This window comes from Chiloscyllium plagiosum, chromosome 25 (assembly GCF_004010195.1).
Source record: "Chiloscyllium plagiosum isolate BGI_BamShark_2017 chromosome 25, ASM401019v2, whole genome shotgun sequence".
Classification (NCBI taxonomy): domain Eukaryota; kingdom Metazoa; phylum Chordata; class Chondrichthyes; order Orectolobiformes; family Hemiscylliidae; genus Chiloscyllium; species Chiloscyllium plagiosum.
This window is the reverse complement of record NC_057734.1, coordinates 45,658,442-45,680,334: the sequence shown is the minus strand read 5'-3', so window position 1 is coordinate 45,680,334 and position 21,893 is coordinate 45,658,442. Positions and strand designations below refer to the sequence as shown.

The following is a 21,893-nucleotide window of genomic DNA, read 5'->3' as shown; positions in this document are numbered from 1 at the left end:
CAAGTTGGATCAAAGGGTCTGTTTCCGTGTTGCACAGCTCATGACTCTAAAGTGGTGCATATGGGCAGGCTCCTGATCTTAATTCAAATTAGATTCACAGAAAACAACATGCTTTTGGATCAGATGCTTGACTCATTCAAAAAAACTATCCCTGGGAAAGCAACCTATGTAGCATAACCAGACATTCAGCATTGCCACAGAAGATGGAAGACTCAATGATTGCAGACTTCTGAGATCAGTCAGATAGAGAATCAACCAATAGCCAAAGGAAATAAGGGTGTGGACATTTTCCGCCAATCTGTCAGATGCCAAGTATGGAGTAAGAATAACAGGCAAGTAAATCCCAGAGCCAACAAAGGATCTGGCCTACATGTGATTGCAAAATTGTTAGCATGGCATATTGTCCGACATGGAAATGCAGGATTTGAGGCTGCAAAGAAAATACAACATCTGGAACTGGAAGATGATACTGATCACTTTGAGGGAAATCTGGTCACAAAACGTTCACTCCAGTAATGGGTGTACTGGTCACATTTAATTCGACGATAATGATTAATACATTCAATGGCAATGCCATTGTTGAATTCCCCACAACCACTATCCTATGGGTTACCATTGACCAGGAGCTGAATTGGACCTACCATCCAAATACTTTGGCTACAAGAGTAGGTCAGAGGCTAGGAATCCCGTAGTGAATAACCCAACTCCTGACTCCCCAAAATCCGTCCACCATCTACAAGTCAATGAGCCTGATGGAAACCTACCCACTTGCCTGGATGAATGCAGGTCCAACAACAATACTCCCCAGGACCTTACCACTCAGTATTTAAGTCCTGCCTTGATTTGCCTTTCCAAATTGAAGCACCAATTTGGGTGGCACGGTGGTTAGCACTGCTGCCTCACAGCGCCAGAGACCCGGGTTCAATTCCCGCCTCAGGCGACTGACTGTGTGGAGTTTGCACGTTCTCCCCGTGTCTGTGTGGGTTTCCTCCGTGTAGGGGTATGGGTGGGTTGCGCTTCGGCGGGGCAGTATGGACTTGTTGGGCCGAAGGGCCTGCTTCCACACTGTAAGTAATCTAATCTAATCTAAACACTCCAAATGTTTGCCATTATTGCTGGCAAAGTAGCCCATTTGGTGAACACTCCATTCATCACCTTCAACTTTTACTCTCTTCATCACTAACGCAAAGTGACAGCAGTGTGTACCATTTACAAGATGCAGTGCAGCTGCTCACCACAGCTACTTCAACTGTATCTTCCAAACCCAAGGCCTGTACCACCTAGAATGACATGGGCATCAGATGCATGGGTGTACCATCGCTTGGCAGTTCTCCACTAAACCACATGCCATCCTGACTTGGAACTATAAGCTACTTCTTGATGGTTGCCGGGTTAAAATCCTGGGACTCCTTTCTAACAACATTGTGGTTGCGCTTAGCTCTCCCCAATTCCCGGGAATGACAGCAGTTCAAAATGAGAGTTTGACACCACCTGCTTCAGGGCAATATAGGATGGCCAAAAAATATTGATCTTGTCACAGATGCCCACAGTCAGTGAACAAATGAAAATAAATGTCGAATACACTGTGGACAATGGTTACACATTGACAGAATGTGGAATAGATTTGAAATATTATTTAGATTCACTCAGTAGTAATATCAGTGAGTAGAAAGTTTTACTTGCTTAGGTACAGGAATAATAATATGCTAAGGTCACTGGAAGGAAGAATGTTTCCAAGCAATGCGGCTGCATATCTTAACATAGAAAAGATACAAACAAAATTCTGGAACATGATATGTTAATTATCTTTAGAAAGTCATTAAATTGGTAATTCTCTTATACAGGACATTATTACATCCTCAAGCCATGTCAATTAAGGAGGGGGATTCAGGTTCATTCAGTTAAGATTATAAGAATGTTTTCAGTTATGTTAACACAGTTTGCATTAAATTTTATTTCAGCATCAATTTACGTGGGAAAAAAATTTATTTCATGACTCGTAATTAGAAACAAAATAAAATCGGGAGAAACATTTTGCTTAATTTAAGTGTAACAGTCCACAAGAGGGTTCATAAAAGGATGGAGGTCAGGAGGAAGGGACCAAAGTACTGTGTGAAAGGAGGAGATTAGGGCTCGGACAGAGGAAGCACCGGGATCATGGTGATTGTAGGGTGAGGGACATTAGAATTTGGGGATCAGAGTCACTTGTAGGGTAGATCCCCAGGAAGTTGTAGCGTTTACTTGCCTGTTATTCGTTTGCCATTCCTATCACCCAACAGAGTGACCAATCATTTCTTCACATAATTTCTTTTGACTGTGATTTGCCTGTTGTATTGATGCCTGTGCGCCTTATCTGAATTATATTGAAAAGCTGCAATCATGGAGTCTGCCATCTTCTATGACAAGGTCAAATGTCTCATACCTTCACCAAATTTGTTTGCAAGGTAAGAGTGAGACTTAGAGTCATAGAGTCAGAGAGTAGAGCGATGTACAGCATGGAATCAGACCCTTCGATCCAACCCGTCCATGCCGACCAGATATCCCAAACCCAATCTAGTCCCACCTGCCAGGACCTGGCCCATATCCCTCCAAACCCTTCCTATTCATATACCCATCCAAATGCCTCTTAAATGTTGCAATTGTACCAGTGCCCAACACTTCCTCTGGCAGCTCATTCCATATACGTACCACCCTCTGCGTGAAAAAGTTGCCCCATAGGTCTCTTTTATCATCTTTCCACTCTCACCGTAAACCTATGCCCTCTAGTTCTGGACTCCCCGACAGCAGGGAAAAGACTTTGTCTATCTACCCTATCCATGCCCCTCATAATTTTGTAAACCCCTATAAGGTCACCCTTCAGCCTCTGATGCTCCAGGGAAAACAGCCCCAGCCTGTTTAGCCTCTCCCTATAGCTCAAATCCTCCAACCCTGGCAACATGCTTGTAAATCTTTTCTGAACCCTTTCAAGTTTCACAACATCTTTCCGATAGGAAAGAGACTAGAATTGGACCCAATATTCCAACAGTGGCCTAGCCAATGTCCTGTATAGCCGCAACATGACCTCCCAACTCCTGTACTCAATACTCTGACCTTTAAAGGAAAGCATACCGAATGCCTTTTTCACTATCCTATCTACCTGCAACTCCACTTTCGAGGATCTATGAACCTGCACTTCAAGGTCTCTATGCTCAGCAACACTCCCTAGGACCTTACCATTAAGTGTATAAGTCCTGCTCAGATTTGCTTTCCCAAAATGCAGCACCTTGCATTTATCTGAATTAAACTCCATCTGCCACTTCTCAGCCCATTGGCCCATCTGGTCAACATCCTGTTGTAATCTGAGGGAACCCTCTTTGCTGTCCACTACACCTCCAATTTTGGTGTCATCAGCAAACTTACTAACTGTACCTCTTATGCTCGCATTGAAATCATTTATGTAAATGACAAAGTAGAGGACCCAGCACTGATCCTTGTGGCAGTCCACTGGTCACAGACCTCCAGTCTGAAAAACAACCCTCCATTACCACCATCTGTCTTCTACCTTTGAGCCAGTTCTGTATCCGTGAGATCTGAGGGAGAAAGGGAAACTGAGGGATGAAGGGGACTTAGGCAAATTGGAGCTTGGGTATGGAGAGAATGGAGGTTGGGGAATTGAAGTTGAGTGAGATGAGAGGGAAACGGGAGATTGCAGCGGGCATGGAGACCATCATTCCTGCAACATAGCAAGTAGGGACAATGCTGTTAGAAGTGTTCTTGGTATAGGGCTGAGCAAAACAGCAAAACTTATTCTGGGTAAATTGCAGAAAACTGTTTCTACTATAGAATGAAAGGGAAACATGGAGCACTCAAAGACTGAAAGTTCTCTTTATAAAACTCAAGGAGCAAGGGAGGAGGCAAGTTCTTGAACTGAGGCCTATTAAGCTTTGGGATCATTCACCACAAGTGGCTTTAGAGGTAGAAACTGTAGCATTTAAACAGGAATCGTATAAATATTTGAAAAAGAGGAATTAGAAGTTAGCTCAAACAGGGTGTTCGAAAGTACATGTGGAACAGAAGCATCACTGTCGATCAGTTGAACCACATGGCCTGTTCCAAATAAATATTCCATAAAATAATCCAATTAAAACAAAAAAAAATACAGAATTAAACACAGAGGCAATAAGAGGAAAATTTATGGAAAGATTTGACAATTGTGACATTCATGGGCCCAAACACAGGAAATATTACTACTAAAGTGATGCTAAAATAGCTTTAGCACTTTTCAAAGAAAAACAGATGTTAAACTAACATTGTATTTACAGTACAATCTGTGTTCTGACATGAAGTCGTTTCAAAATTAGTGCTGCCATTTAAGTGCTGCCATTTAAGTACTGCCACTGTCTTTTGAAATATAGAATCTGGGAATCTCAATATCAATTGTAATCTGTAATAGTTTCCCAATCCTACTCTGTCATCCAAGCCACTGTGCTTGCCCCTGTACAAATTAATTCTCACCATTTATTTCCATCTAAGTTCAGAAACTATATTCCTTTCCAATGGGACAGCCAAGCTTTTACATTTATGGACAACATTATGAGGGAGCCTTGAGCCAAATAAACAGTAAGCATTAGCACTATCGTTGCAATGTTCTGTGCAACAGGAATGCATAATTAGGCACGTATGTGTGTGTGCAATTGACATCGTTGATATGCAGCCTGCAAATTTTCTGCTCATTCTTTTTAAGAAAGAGTACATGAAGTAGACAGCTGACACCCGAAACACAATGCTGAAGACTGAAATTTCTTCAGGAGTTCAAAATCAAATCTCATTTATTTACTTGTTTCTCATACAAACAGATCTTGGAGTCATGTTAATATCAACACCAAGAAGAGAGCTTTAAAAACATTGAAAGCCATAAAATTCAAGCTGGACAAGTCAGGAAATAGGAAATATAATTTCAAAAAGATTACAGTGGCATGGATTCAAAACCCTGTCAGACACTCATCCAGCAAGTTGGAAATTCAGCTCTATTTTCCATCATATTGATATTTACCACAAATATCCACCTAATTGCCCAAGTTAACAATTCAGACAAAGGTACTTCCCAAGTTATAGGTAACCCCTAATCTGCAAGCTACCTAACTTATAGCCAATTTTATAATACTCTTATCATCATCTGAATTAATACAAAGGCATATAGGGTCACAGAGATGTCCAGCATGAAAACTCTTTGGTCCAACTCGTCCATGCTGACCTAAACTAATATAGTTCCATTTGTCAGCATTTGGCCCATACCCCTCTAAACTCTTCCTATTCCTATACCCATTCAGATGCCTTTTAAATGTTGTAATTGTACCAGCTTCCACCATTACCTCTGGCAGCTCAATCCATACACGCACTACCCTCTACATGGAAAAGTTGCCCTTTAAGTACCTTTTAAATTTTTCCCCTCTCACCCTAAACCTATGCCCTCTAATTTTGCACTTGCCCAACCCGGCGAAAAGACCTCGTCTGTTTACCCTATCTATGACGGTCATGAATTTATAAACCTCTGTCAGATTTAGCCAGATTTTTTGAATGACGATTGCACAGTGATCTGAGTGAGAATCCGTTTTTATGCAACAAAAGAGCTCCACATCCCTGACAGGAGATTCTGATCAGGGCTCCTTCGGAAATGCATGGTTCTACTTGCATTCTGACAGTCCTCTGGCAGCGTAGAATTGTTTAAAAGGGGTGGGGTGGGGGAACCACCCTCTTACTCATTTTGCAGAATCCAACAGCTGAGTACTCTAAAGGCCCAGCATTCCAAGCTGCCACTTTGACAGCTGCTGACAACTGTTAAGTCTGAGGTAAACATGAGGTTAGGGTGGCAGGGGGCATGGTGGCCAACTAGAAGATGGAGTGTTTCAGGTAGGTTGTATTCGGTGGGAGACATAAATGTTCAGCGCCAGGGCATGGAGTCCACAGCAGAGGAAGAGGAGAGTCTGGTCCAGAGCTGGGGAGCGTTGAGCAATTGGATCTGGCAGCAAGGAAGATGGTGGTCAATGTTGCCGGTTCTGGGGAAAGAGGTCAGGTTCCAGAGGTAGGGTATTATTGGATCTGATGCATTTGTTTTGGGAGAGCGTAATCCAGTAGCAGGTGGTATTGAGGGTCTGGGGTACTTATAGTTCAGGATGTGAGAGGCAAGATCAAAGTCAGTTTAATGGTTACTTCGGAGTTACACGAGGTTTGCAAATAAGCTAACTTTTTCTGAACAACTATTTATTAATTTCAGTAAAGCCTTTAAATTCTCTGATTTAAATGAATGCTTTCAGAGGGTTCGAAGTGTAGAGAAATCCCCTCCGGAATCTTCAATTTTCCCAGTATTTCCTTTGCAGTCTACAATGAAGATGATTTCGCAAGGTCCCATGTGCAACTCCCACCCACACATCATAAACAATCTGCCAGCCAACGGACAGGTGGATCAGCTCTTCAACTTGCTCATTCACAGTTTTGCTTGCAAGAAAGAGGTGCGTATCCCTCAGTTTGCCCTCACAATGGGATCATTTAAGTCAAGGAGTAGCCTTGCTGATGTTCTCTAAACTTATTCCACACAAAAAACAGATTGCCAAATGGATCTGATTAACATGATGATGTCAGCAACATCACCATTTTAAAACTCTCAACTTAACCTGATCAAAAGTCTATAAAGATGATGTTCCTTTTTAATTTGATGATTCAAATGAAGGACTGAAGCATATACTGGAAACAGTGAAAGGGAGGTGGTAAATCAGGAAAACCAATATAATGGCTGCAATGTTTCAGTCAGTGGTGATGCAGCTTGCACTGCGGCCATCTTCAATGTTTCTGCACCTGATACTTCCAGTCGGGTTTTCTGGCTCGGGATCAGGGCACATATCAAACAACACCAGTGCCAAGAACAGGAACAGAGAGGCAAAGAGAGAAATGTCTAATTTTCATGACATTAATGACCATAGTCAGGCATGTTTGTAAAAGATCACAAGTCACTCATTGATTAGCAACCCGGTGACTGGGTGAGGTGATGGCTGAGTGACTGGGTGACCGAGTGAACAACATCCAAGTAAACAGGTAACCAAGTCAACTGTGCCCGAGTCAACTAGTGACCCAATTAGCAGTATCCAAGTCAGCAGTTACTCAGAGAGCACATAGCTGAGTTACCAGGGGGCTGAGTGCCTGAATGAGCAGGTACCTGCATGACCATGAGGCCAAGTGTCCAAGTAAGCAGTGAGCTGAGTGACAGGGTGGCTAAGTGTCCAAGCGAGTGAGTGATTGGGTGGCCGAGTATCTGAGTGAGTGGGAGGTCGTGTGTCTGAGTGAGTCAGTGAGTGACTGAATGGTGAGGCAGTGGGTAATGGAATGGGTGTACATATTTGGATTGAGTTGGTGGTATGGTGTTTAATTGGATATGAGTGTAGTTATCTCTGGTTAGGTCACTGGGGTTTGGGATAGTTCAGGCAGGGGACTAAGGGAGGTCGTGTGTCTGAGTGAGTCAGTGAGTGACTGAATGGTGAGGCAGTCGGTAATGGAATGGGTGTACATATTTGGATTGAGTTGGTAGTATGGTGTTTAATTGGATATGAGTGTAGTTATCTCTGGTTAGGTCACTGGGGTTTGGGATAGTTCAGGCAGGAGACTAATGCCGAGAGTGAGAAAGAGAGTCACATGTCAGGGATGATTGGTTTTAATGCTCAGTTACTTTAAAGTAGCTAATCATGGAGTTCTTTGGTCAGTGTAACATTTCCAAGGTAAATATCCAGATGAGGACCACAAACCTAGCCCGAGTCATAGAGATGTACAGCATGGAAACAGACCCTTCGGACCAACCAGTCCATGCCGACCAGATATCCCAACCCAATCTAGTCCCACCTGCCAGCACTCGGCCTATATCCCTCCAAACCCTTCCTATTCATATACCCATCCAAATGCCTCTTAAATGTTGCAATTGTACCAGTCTCTGACAGCGAGTGTAAGAAAGATTTCCAGAGTCACAGTGAGTGCAAATGAACTTCTCAGAGGTTTAAGCTTTCCATGCAATTACGAGACATGTATGTGTGTCAGGATTTCCACAGGGTTCTGACACATAGAGTTCAGCCCAGATATTGCCACTCTGGATTTCAGAAGAATCAGGCCAAAGGTTTTAATTAAAAAGAACTTCCTATGTAACTGAAAAGAGATCATCAAAAATAGACAGTGCACTAGGATGAGAAAGGGTAGGAGTGACCAAATATGCAGAAGAGCCTGGTTTTGACAAGGAGAAGCACAGCAGGGTTTGAGACGTTTAGTAGTTTGAAAACTTGAAGATAAAATAGAGATGGGAGCAACAAAGGAACCAAAGAGTTCTATAGTTATGCATTTGTGCAAAAATAGTGATGTTAACAAGGATAAATGACTTTTATGAACATAAACCTGAAAATTTCCAGATAATTACCTGGATTAGCAATGAGAAAATGCCAGATAAATTTACAAGAGAAATTATTTTTATTTTATCAAAGATGACGCAATGGAGTGAAGACAAGTTGCAGACATTGGAATGAGGATGAGTTCTCCTTAGGACTGGATATTTTCGAGTGTACAAAAAGGAAGCTGGAAGAAAAAGGAATTTGGAGGTGCTGAAACCATTTATAGTAAGATAGGACTGATGACAGTGGGATGATTGGACATGGAAATGACCAGAAATGCGAGAAGGATCCTGATGCAAGAGGAAGTAGTAAAGGTAGCTTGTACAGGTTTGTTTCCTGGGCAGCATGATCTGAAGAACTGTGATTGTTCAGGATGGGAAAGAAATATATGTAACAGTAGAAAGTGAGATTTTTTTATAGGGGAAGAAAATAATAAAAAAGGAAATTTGAATTGATGTCTCAAATAATGATGTCTTCAGAACATTGTACAGTTAGCTAAATTGAGTATGAATATTGCCAAAAGTCCCACTAATTCTTTTTGTGAGCCGGCCCTTTAAATTGGTTTGCATAGTATTTTAAACAGTACTTTAACCTTGTGTGTGGCCTGAGCAGGGCTGCTCAGGTGCTGCACAACCACGCAGCTTAGAAAGGACATTGGTCACCTCTGTCTTGCATCCAAGCATGGCAGAAAAAGATGAACAGTTAGTCACTTCATCTGGGAGGAACATCAGCTACTGGGAGAACTTTCTGTTCTTCTTTCAATAATGCCATAGAAAGTCTTCACATCCATCTGAACCACCAGAACAACTAGGCATCAAATCAGGCCTCAGGTGAACAGCTCGCTGAAAAAGGCATCCTGGAATGAGGTTGCTTAAAATAAAACCCAATGATAAGTCAAGAAAAAAAACTTCTTTGTAATAGAATGGATTGAAAGCCACAAGATAGAATTCTCCATATTTTTAAATATTGCACAACTGTGGTTTTATGTTTCAATGTCATCTCCCTTAGACACCCAGAAAATTGGTCAGTATCAATAAGGTAAAAGTTGTTAAAACATTTCATTGTTGACAAAGTGTGGCGCTAGAAAAGGCACAGCAGCTCTGGCAGCATCTGAGCAGCAAGAGAGTCAACGTTTCAGGCGCAGTTCTTAAGAAATGTCTGAAATGTCGACTCCCTTGCTCCTCAGATGCTGCCTGATCTGCTGTGCTTTCTCCAGCACCATGCTTTATCAACTCACTCTCCAGCATCTGCAGTCCTCGCTTTCTCCAAAAAGATTTCATTGCACAAATAATGTTTTTCCTTACTAAGAAACCCTCGATATGGTGGTTTTGGAACATATTAATGCTAACCAGTAAATACCATTAACTTGAACATTTCAAACATGCTGTCACCAAGATCAACTTAAGCCAAAAACAGGAGAGACTTCTGTGGTGTTGCAGCATGTAAATTATCCTTATGTTGTAAAGATGTAGTTGCAGCTTTACAGAAGAATGATTTACAGAATGAGCAGGCTGAGCCAAGAGAAATTTAATTAACACAAGAAAATTGCCAGGTCATAGTCTTCAGGAGCAGCAGGCTGCTTAAGAGGCTCAAAATTTCCCTGAACTATTCCCTAATAAAGAGACAGACATTACGTATTCACAGAAAATCAAAACAAGGCTGAGGTAAGATCATTCTATTCGATGAATGTTATACACGTATACAATTCAAACTGTTGTCTGAAACTCGTGTGATAACATAGATATGAGGGGCATTGATTCCACATGCATGTTAAACCAAGTTTTGTCATTAAACTAATAATTCAGAGAATGTGAATTCAATTGCTGCTAAGTAGTTTGAAAATTTGAGCTGAGCTTTTTCTAAAATTCAAGAAATAAAATATGGACACCACTAAAAGAAACCACAATACAGCCATATTGTGGTAAAAGCCCAAGTAGCAAGCCAAAAGGACATGCTTTAGGAAAGGAAATGGGCTATGCTTGCCCACCCTGGCCGAAGTGTGATCCTAATCCCACACCATGGTTGACTATTTGCTGACCTTTGAAGTGGTCAATCAGTTGTATCATATATGATCTAGGGATGAACAATAGAAGCAAACCTTGAGAAGGCGATGGAGAGTTGCCTTCCTGAACCACTGTAGGCAGACCCACAATACTGGGGAGGTAATTGTCTTGTGGTATCATCACTAGTCTATTAATCCAGAAACTCAGCTAATGCTTTGAGTACGCAAATTCAAATTCCACTATGGCAGATGGTGAAATTTGAATTCAATAAACAATATCTGTAATCAAGAATCTAATGATGACCCTGAAACCACTACCAACGGTCAGAAAAACCCAGCTAGTTCACTAATGTCCTTCAGGGAAGGGAATCTACCATCCTTACCTGGCCTACACGTGACTCCAGGCCCACAGCAAACTCATGGATTCTTTTGTGCCCTCCAAAATGTCCTAGCAAGCCACTTGATTTCAATCATTACCAAGTCGGAAAAAAACATAGCTTAAAGCTCTGAAAATGAATTAAGCTTGGAAAATTGAGTGATACAACACATTTTCATAGGATTTGGTCCAACACCCACCAGTGGCCTGCATGAGAATATGTAAACTGTGGGTATGGAAAAGCAATTCTATTTTCCCTAAATGGAACTTTTTGATTTTCACCAATGCTATTCTCATTAAGAAAATGAAACTAGCAGCCTTGATGAGGAGGAAATATTGAATGGAAAAAAGAAAACTGGCAATTTTGGAGATTTTGAGACCTATTATGAAGATTATTTTATTGGCAATGGCTTAGTGAGACATTTTGCATGGCAAACATTAAATTCAATGTTTATGGGACCAGGTTTTATTCCTATGTGGGAGTGGAAAATTTGGATCATAACTTTTGTTTGGAATCTGAAATTATGGTTTCAAAATATAGTTCAGTAGATGCGCTTAGGTACAATTTCCAAACTGCTCAGAATTGAAAAATATCAAGCCTTGAGCTCCACAACTCAATTTAACTCATCAAGTAACAAAGACCAGCAGCATTTTAAGAAGAGAGCACTGAAATAGCTATTTCATCACTTCCTTAGGAAAAATATAAGACACTTATTTTAAATCTGCTTTCAGTTTTTTTACAGGTGTGTTATTTTGAGGCTTTTTAAAATCTGATTTGCAGATGAGGAAAGTAAAATGCCTTGTGTTAAGGTCTTTATCAAAGGCTTTATCTTTTGTCAAGACAAAATTATTTATGCCATGAAGAACAATTTCAGGAATTACCAATTTGTGGTGCAATCTTTGGCCTTATATGTTTCAGCAGAAATAACCCAATAGATTGATTCACAGTAATTTTTTGTAGTGCAAAAGGCATGTACCTGCTTCTTAAATACCTCAAATTCCAGGAGTTCCTGCTAGTGATGGGAATGGTACTAAACTGACTTCTATCGGTATTGAAGGAAGGCCTAAAAAATTCATTAATGTGGTGAGGAGATATGAATATCATGCTCTTCTGCCTGAAACACTGTCTAGTTCCTGGTGAGAATATTAGGGTTGTGTAAAAGTGGCAGAATGACTAAATTGATTATCAATACAAGTTTCATAACAGAATTTGGAATTATCTGTGCTCTGTTGGCAAATGCAACATGAAAAATTTCTCACATGGATTTATTAAAATCATGTAGAATAAGCTGTGCATGATCGAAAATACATCATAGCACACCGTTTTGGAATAATTTGATGAAAGAGAGATAAAAACATAAAACAGATAAAAGGCAAGACTTAACATTTCAACCCTTTCTCAGACAGCATTTTGCGAAGTAACAAAAAAGATAAGCCATTGAACAGTAGCATATTCAGTTCTAGTAAAACAACGCCAAGTATATGGATTATTAAAACTCCTTATACTGTTTCCAGACAAGTCCAAATACTGCTAGTCAGACAATGACTAACCCTCTTTGAAGTGAACAGCTACACTCTACTTCAAATGTTTCCTGCCACAATTAATATTCTACAAGATGAACCAAGTTGACCTTAATTTATGATCGCCAGTAATATGAGCAGCAAGAGATGACCAGATTAGTTTTATTTATTCCACTGAGCATAATGTGTTTAGGGAATGATGCTAATTTCAACAATACAGACTTTACCAGGCTTGGGAAAGTTAGACTCCATATCAAACTAGCACTGTCCATCTCACACAACGCCCTGGAGGAAGTGAGGACTGCAGATGCTGGAGATCAGAGTCAAAAGCGTGGCACTGGAAAACCACAGCAGGTCAGACAGCATCCGAGGAGCTGGAGACTCAACTTTCCGGGCATAAGCCCTTCATCAGGAATGTGGGTAGGTCTAAGGGGGCCTGACAAATAAATAGGAGGGGGGGGTTGGATCTGGGATAAGGTGACAGGAGGAGAGATGAGGAAACTGGTGAAATGGACATCGATGCTGTGTGGTTGGAGGGTCCCAAGATAGAAGATGAGGCGTTCATTCCTCCAGGTGTTGGGCGGCTTCGATTCGGCGGTGGAGGTGGTCCAGGACTTGCATGTCCCTTGGCGGAGTGGGAGGGGGAATTGAAGTGGTCGGCCACAGGGCAGTGGGGTTGTTGGGTGCGTGTGTCCGGAAATGTTCTCTGAACCACTCTGCAAGCATGCATCCTGTCTTCCCAATGTAGAGGAAACCACATTGAGAGCAACGGACACAGTAGGTAAGGTGTTTGGATGTGCAGGAAAATCTCTGCTGGATATGGAAGGATCCTTTCGGACCTTTGATGGTGAGGGGAGAGGTGTGGGCACAGGTTATACACCTCTTGCGGTTGCAAAGGTAGGTGCTGGCAGTGGAGGGTGGGTTGGTGGGGTCGTGGACCTAACGAGGGCATCACTGAAGGAATGATCTCTGCGGAATGTTGATGGCACTGGGGAGGGAAATACATCTCTGGTGGTAGGGTCTGACTGTAGTTGGTGGAAGTGGCGCAGGATGATGCGTTGTACCAGGAGATTTCCACCACCTACAGTCAGATCCTACCACCAAAGACATATTTCCCTCCCCACCCATATCAACATTCCACAGAGATCATTCCCTTCGCAACTCCTTTGTTAGGTCCACAACTCCAACAACCCATCCGCCACACCAAGCATCTACCCTTGTCACCGCAAGAGGTGCACAATCTGCGTCCACACCTCCATCCAAGGCCCCAAAGGATCTTTCCACATCTGACAGAGATTGTCCTGTAAATCCAAACACCTCACCTACTGTGTCTGCTGCTCTCAATGTGGTCTCCTCCATATTGGAGAGACAGGATGCCAACTTGTGGAACATTTCCGGGAACATCTTCAGGATACACGCACCCAACAACCCCACTGCCCTGTGGCTGACTATGTTAACTCCCGCTCCAACTCTGCCAATGACATGCAAGTCCTGGGCCTCCTCCGCCGCCAAATTCAAGCCCCCCAATTCCTGATGCCTCATCATCTGCCTTGGGACCCGCCAACCACACAGCATCAATGTTGATTTCACCAGTTTCCTCATCTACCTTCCCCCACCTTACCCCAGATCCAACCCTCTAACCCGGCACCGCCCTCTTGAAATGTCCTAGCTGCCCATCTTCCTTCCCACCTATCCGCTCCACCCTCCAAGCTATCACCATCAGCCCCCACCTTAATCTACCTATCACCTTCCAAGCTACCTTTGTTCCAGCCCCATCCCCCTCCTATTTATCTCAGCCCCCTTCGATTCGCGCCCCCTTAAAAACTCCTGAAGGAGTTATGCTCGAAACATTCCTCAGATGTTGCCTGACCTGCTGTGTTTTTCCAGCACCACTCTAATCTTGACTCTGATCTCCAGCATCTGCAGTCCTCAAGTTCACCTGGTCTCAGGACTCTCATATTCTTCAAAAACAAAATGCGAGAGTAATCTTTTGTTTCCAATATCATCTGCTGATGACTGAAGCCATTTGACTGAATGCCTTGTGTCTGAAGCAGCTTTGAACCAGGAACAGCTGGGTTACACAGTCTTGGCATGATTATTGGTCATTCTGATGAATTCCAATGTTTGTTGCTTCATATATTGCCTGTTTTGCACCAAGAATCAGTAATGTGCATGTTATTTATCATGTTAAGGAAAGGGACAGTAATTTTATCAATCTCCCTTCTTCAACAAATTAAGAAAGCACAATGACTTCCATTCCAACCTTGTAAGATAAAGAATGTGCTGTGGGTAAATGCTGCCTAGGTTGATTAGATTAGATTAGATTCCCTACAGTGTGGAAACAGGCCATTCAGCCCAACAAATCCACACCGACCCTCCGAAAAGTAACCCACCCAGACCCATTCCCTCTGACTAATGTACCTAACACTATTGACAATTTAGCATGGCCAACTCACCTGACCTGCACATACTTGGACTGTGGGAGGAAACCATAGCACTTGGAGGAAACCCACACAGACCCAGGGAGAATGTACAAACTCCACATAGACAGTCATCCGAGGCTGGAATCGAACCTGGGATCCTGGTGCTGGGAGGCAGCAATGCTAACCACTGAGCCACCATGCCGCCCTGATTGTGATGCTGAGATCATATTGCATTGATTGTGTCACTGTACCTTTCCACTTGGGAGCAGAATCAGTCTGACTCAAGATTGGGACACAGACTCTAACCTCATATCTTTACTGCATTGTCTGAGCCGAGATATCATGTTTTTTTATAAAATCTTAAGTCGTCTTGAGAATGTGACTTAAAAGAAGTTCTGGGATTTACATGTTAATAAACCGAAACCTGCAACCTATTCTAAAAGATGAAAGGCTTAGCAGCAATCTAGGTTTGTTAAATATATCATTTCAGTTGCATGACACTGTAACCTTTTGCTATAAATTCTGTGTCTTATGATCTTATACTCCCAACCAGCTGATGAAGAAGCAGCGCTCCAAAAGCTAGTGCTTCCAAAATAAACCTGTTGGACTATAACAATTTTTAGCTTTGTCCACCCCAGTCCAACACCAGCTCCCCCATATCATAGGTACCTTATTTTGTAAGTAAAATGGTCAAGTGCTTTCTAGGAATTTTACAAGACAACACTGCCACATTGTAAAAATAACTAGCTGTAAAAATACGATCTTACCAGTGCCTGTACCAGTGGGATCACCTCCTTGAATCTGGAAAAAGAAAAAGGCTTCGTATTAATAGCAACAACTGGATTTTTATAGCAGCCTTCATATACAGCAAAGAATCTCATTGGATGCCCCAACCTTGTGTAGAATGCAGAGACAATTTACATTTTGGTGATAGATTGTGGGCAATAACAGGATGGAAAAATGGAAACCAATAAGCTGGAGGCTGGCAAGAAGGTACAAGTAAAAAGAAGTGAATAGGACTGGTGTTTGAAAGTGGGAATAGGATTGACAAGTTTGAGCCTCTTTGGATGGAGTTCCCAAAGACAGAAGCATAGTGACACACAAGGATGGCCCAATAAAGAACCAGGAGCAAGAAGCAGCTTGAGCACAGAATGAATAAAGGATTTGAGGAAGCATATTGACAAGATCCCACTCAGTTGTGGCACAGCAAAGTGATTGACATCAGAAATCATATGTGATAATCTTGTCACTGGGGTGTTAGATCCAATAGTGTCTTGTAAGACTGAGGTGTCAAGAACAAGGGACTTGGTGACAGTTAAGACATGTACGTGGTCCCACAAACAATTCTGTAGTTTGTAAAGGAGACATTTATTTCAGCACAGGGTGATAATGGGTTAATGGAGCTACAATTTCAGACTGTTGGCTCCAGAAACATAACAAATCATTCTCATCAGGTAATCACTTATAGAGAAGCAAAAACGTTTACACAAAGAATAATCATGCGATCCTGAATTCTTATGTGGGTTCTCTGAAAATGATATTTCAGTCATTTGCACTTTCCATATATTCTTTCAATTGAAAATTTATATCTGGTCTCCTGAAACAAAGGAGAACAGTGGGGTGGCTCTCTGTGGTGCCCTGCCTTCCAATGTCAGTGACAACTTCACTAATCTGATCTCCAAGAACCCTAATGGAATTAAGCGTCCAGTGTTGAGGCTCTTAGGTTCACAGGGGAGATGGGGGTAGTGGCAGTTGGGTGGCGGGCCTGCCAAACCAGAGAATTGCTAACCAATCAGAGCTCAGCAGCACCCACTGGCATGGTGACTGCTGTGGGTGTTGCACTTGGTCCTTCGTCAAGAACCACCCTATCCGAGAGAAACTTGAGTAAAGGTGGGTTCACTACTGATTGGGACGGGGGAAGGACAATGGGCAGAGTGAAAGGATGGGAGCAGCTCTCTCAAACAGCAGCTCCAGCAGACACTGAAAGCCATTAAGGGAAGGACCTGCCTGGAATGTTGCAAATAAACCAGCCAAAACTTATTCACTGCTCTCCCTGCATGGCAAGATCTCCGCCTGTTGCTACATTATTAATACTTGTGATTGGATGAGGCCCTTAATTGGGCATTAACTGGTCCATTATGTGCCTTAATTGACAACTGGGCAGAAAGGCCACCCACAAGCCTTCCCTTCCAGAATTAATCAGGGGAGAAAACAGGTCCCAGTCTTCACATCTGAACGACCACAAGGATCCTCTCACCTCAGGATCTTCCTCCTTGAATTGAGTGGTTTGCAAAGCCATTGCTATGTCAAAGGAGGAGAGGAAAGAAGTTGAAAAGTACAGGAAGGGTACTCTTGAGCACAAAGCCTCATCAACTGAAGTATATCCTCCAGTGGTGAAACAATTAAAAGTGGGGGTGCTCAAGAGGGTTTGAATTGGAGGAGCAGAGATTTCTTGGGGGTTATAATGCTGGAGGATATTACAGAGGCAGGGAGGGTCATGGCCATGTTGCTGTTCAAAACAAGGATGAGAATCAAGACAACATACAAAAGGGCGTTAATGTAGATCAATGTACATGGGTGATAGCCAAATAGGACTTGGGACAAGTTAAGACATGGGAAGCAAAGTCATAGAAACATGCACCATGGAAACACACCCTTAGGTCCAATCCACCCCATGCCGACCAGATATCCTAAATTAATCTAGTCCCATTTGCCAGCACTTAGCCCATATCCCTCTAAACCCTTCCTATTCATATACTCATTCAGATGCTTTTTGAATGTTTTACCAGCCTTCACCACTTGGTCTGGTAGCTCATTCCATACACGCACCACCCTCTGCGTGAAAAAGGTGCCCCTTAGATCCCTTTTGTACTTTTTCCCCTCTCACCTTAAACCTATGCCCGTTAGTTCTGGACTCCCCTACCCTGGGGAAAAGCTAGTCACCCTTTCCACGCCATCACGATTTTATAAATCTCTATAAGATCATCCTTTAACCTCTGATGGTCCAGGGAAAATACCCCAGTCCATTCAGCTTCCCCTACAGCTCAAACCTTCCAATCCTAACTGAGGATAGAATGTAAGAGAACTACAAACACTTGTTGGAATCATGAAATCTAGAGGTAATGAATGCAGGTTGGAGGAGTAGATAAGCTTAGACCAGTGTGAAGATGGAAGATGACACAGAATTGGAAAATGGTGGCCTTAATAATGATGCAAATATGCAGTTTTTTTAGATTAGATTAGATTACTTACAGTGTGGAAACAGGCCCTTCGGCCCAACAAGTCCACACCGACCCACCGAAGCGCAACCCACCCAGATCCATTCCTCTACATTTACCCCTTCACCTAACTTGGCCAACTCACCTAACCTGCACATTTTTGGATTGTGGGAGGAAACCAGAGCATCCGGAGGAAACCCACGCAGACACAGGGAGAATGTGCAAACTCCACACAGAGAATCGCCTGAGGCGGGAATTGAACCCAGGTCTCTGGCGCTGTGAGGCAGCAGTGCTAACCACTGTGCCACCATGCCGCCCACAGTCAAATTTCAGAGTCAAATGTGAAATCAAAGTGTCCCTATTAACAAAGTAAAGTATCCCAAGGACTTCTTATATGTATACCCAGATCTCACAACTTCAACTTTCTCCTCAAAATAGTACCATTTTAATCATACCGCCTCTCCATATTGTTTCTCCAATGATGTACCATTTCACCCTTACCCAAATTAATTTGCATCTGCCATAAATTTACACAAATCTATGTTCACCTGACATCAGCCACTACACTGCTTAATGATTATTACATTCTCAACTTTTGTATCAGCCTTAACCTTTGTAATTATACTAAAAACAGAAAATATTGGAAACGTTCAACAGGTTACACAACATCTGTGAAGAAAGAAACAGTGACAACGTTTCAGAGCAATCGCCTATCATCAGAAATGGCAGAGAAAGTAGAAGATTAATTTGCGTTTGTTTTCACTGAGAAAGATAAAAGAAATTTCCCAGAACCAACGCTGTCGCTAACCTTTTCTTCTGTGTAGATTTCTGAGGCCTATACATGGCAGCAACTTTGGGAACTGGGAGTCAATGCTGCAAACAGCATTGGCGCACTCCAGAATTAGATATCCAAATGGCTAGAGATGAGAATTTGAAAGAAACTAGCATTACTAAGATGATTATACTGGAGCAATTAAAGGCGATGAAAACTGATAAATCCACAGGACCTGGTAATTTAAATATCAGAGAGTTGAAGAAGGTAGCTATTGCGACTGTTGCTGCTTTGGTCATTATCTTCCAAAATCTTCCTGCAGATTAGAAGGTAGCAATATCACAGCAGTATTCATGAAAGAAGTGAGAGGAAAGAAAAATGGAGTACAGGCCTGATAGCTTTACCTCAGCGTTAGGCAAAATGCAGGACTTTTGAAGGATTCTGGGTAATCCAAGACGGAGGACTGGAAAAAATTGTACCTGCAAGAGCTGTTCCTTTTTTGAGGTGTTTTAGGTGTTAGAGCTGACTTCCCTGAATTGTCCAGGAGCAGTAATTACTGTTTTATAAGCTGTTGCGTTGCTTTGCAACTTTGGGGAAACAAGTTCAGAACAATGGCATTTTAAAAAGGAGGAAGAGAGACAAAGGCAGAGAACACATGGTCAGTGAATCAAACCAGAAAGAAACCTACACTGCTATCTAACACAGCAGTGACTCTGCACAGCTACTGCCTTTGCTGTTTGAGCTCAAGTATCTCTGGACATTGGAGTGTGCCTAAGAAAAATTAACAGCGAAATTCACAGCTGACCTTGGAAGAACCTGTGTGGGAATGGTCACAGCATGGGAGCAGCTAAGTGCATAGTTTTTAAGTGTAACCTTTTTGTTCTTGGTTTTTGTTTTGTAAATCTACAATAGTGAGTAGATGAGGCTCTTTTCTGACTATATGTTTTATTGAGATCCGTCTCTTGATTAAATTTAAAAAATATAAAACATAGGTACTAAGTTAGCCTGGAAAAGTGTTTGTAGAACAGTAAGACTGTACTATGTTCTGGGTTTGTAGGTTGTTAAGGTGGCCTTTAAAGAGGGATGTGCTCCTCCTGTCAGATGTGGGAGACTGAGGAGTGTTTCCATGTCACTGATAATAATGTCTGCAGTAAGTGTGTTTGGTTTCGAATCCTATCAGGTCACAAGGATCAGCTTGAGCAGTAGTTAAAAGCAATGAGGAATTTACAGGAGCTGGGAGTGTGATGGATGATAGTTATAGGAAGAGAGAAAAACTGCTGATACTGTCAGGTTACTGCAAGGAAAGGTAGGAGAGGGAGGCAGGTAGTGCAGGAGTCTCCTGTGGCTATTGTCACTCAAACAAGCATGCTGTTTTGGAACATGTAAGGGGTGATGGTCTCTCAGGGGAATGTAGCACAAACAGCCAAGTTTCTGGTGCCAAAACCGGCTCTAACGTAACGAGGGGCACGTCAGGTTTCTCTAGTCAGAGGCACAGACAGACGTTTCTGCAGCCAACAGCGAAAATTCAGAATGATGTGTTGCCTCCCCAGTGCCAGGATCAAGGATATCTTGGAGAAATTGCAGAATATTCTCAAAAGGGTGCTGGACCAGTGGGAGGTTGTTGTACACATTATAACTACTGACATAGAAAGGGAAAAGGATGAGATTCTTTCGGAAGAATATGGAGATTAAGCAGGAATTTAAAAAGGACGCTCTCAAGGACAATAATGTCTGGATTACTCCCAGTGCTACGAGCTAGTGAGGGTAGTGACCACTGGAATTCTCTTCTGGGGTAGAAATGAACTGTTTAAGAATTCAGATTGTACCTGAATTGGAAGGGGACTAGTATATTGGTGGGGCAATTTGCTAGATCTGCCTGGGGGAATTTAAACTAGTAAGGTGGGGGGTGGGACTGAGAGAGGCAGTGAGAAAAGAGATCAGTCTGAGACTGATACAGGTTGTAAAAAGAGCAAGACAAACAGTCAGGGCAGGCAGGAACGAGGCAGAGAATGAGTCAGGACTAATAAATTAAACTGCATTTATTTCCATGCAAGACGCCAAGCAGGGAAGGCAGATGAACTCAGGGCATGGTTTGGAACATGGGACTGGGATTCATAACAATTACAGAAATGTGGCTCAGAGATGGACAGGATTGGCAACTAAATGTTCCAGGATACAAATGCTATAGGAAGGATAGAAAGCGGGGCAAGAGAGGAGGGGGAGTGGCATTATTGATAAGGGCTAACATTATGGCTATACTCAGGGAGGATATTCCTGGGAAGCCAGCCAGGGATGGATCAGAGAAACAAGAAAGGCTTGACCACCTTATTGGGATTGTACCATAGACCACCACCACATCCCTTTCCCTATAAAAGCACGCAGGAGAAGAACCCGAGGCACTATAGAGGTAGTGCCTCCCACCCGCCCTCCTCCTCTAACCTAATAATAAGACCCGTTGTGGTAAGTAGGCAAGTGCTGCATTTTGCTTGTTCTATTCTTCAGACCCAGTCTTTTTTAAAAAAGGTTACTTTTAGAGGGATGGCAGTGAAGGCAGTGCAATGTTCCTCTTGCAACATGTTTGAGGTGAGGGACGCCATGGATGTCCCTGCTGATTACACTTGCAGGAAGTGCACCCATCTCCAGCTCCTCTAAGACCGTGTTAGGGAACTGGAACTGGAGTTGGATGAACTTAGGATCATTCGGGAGGCAGAGGGGGTCATAGATCGGAGCTTTAGGGAAGTAGTAACTCCAAAGATTGCAGACAGATGGGTGAGAGTGAGGGGGACTGGGAGGAAGCAGCCAGTACAGGGACCCCCTGCGGCCGTTCCCCTCAAGAACAAGTATACCGTTTTGGATACTTGTGGGGGGGACGACTTACCAGGGGTAAGTAATGGGGCTCAGGCCTCTGGCACGGAGCCTGTTCCCGTTGCTCAGAAGGGAAGGGTGGAGAAGAGCAGAGCAATAGTAATTGGGAACTCGATAGTTCGGGGCACAGATAGACAGTTCTGTGGGGGCGAGAGAGACTCACGTTTGGTATGTTGCCCCCCAGGTGCAAGGGTACGTGATGTCTCTGATCGTGTTTTCCGGGCCCTGGAGGGGGAGGGGGAGCAGCCCGAAGTCGTGGTCCACATTGGCACCAACGACATAGGTAGGAGGAGTGCCGAGGATCTTAGACAGGCTTT

At 42.8% G+C, this 21,893-nt stretch overlaps 1 protein-coding gene across 2 annotated transcripts in view; it reads right to left on the bottom strand.

Moving 5' to 3' along the window:
- Positions 1-21,893, bottom strand: part of ppil2 (peptidylprolyl isomerase (cyclophilin)-like 2) — a 363,209-nt gene that overhangs the window by 115,915 nt on the left and 225,401 nt on the right. For both annotated transcript variants that reach the window (XM_043716077.1, XM_043716075.1), the window contains exon 14: positions 15,489-15,522. In XM_043716077.1, the coding sequence (XP_043572012.1) occupies positions 15,489-15,522 (34 nt within the window). The remainder of the gene's footprint in view (positions 1-15,488; positions 15,523-21,893) is intronic.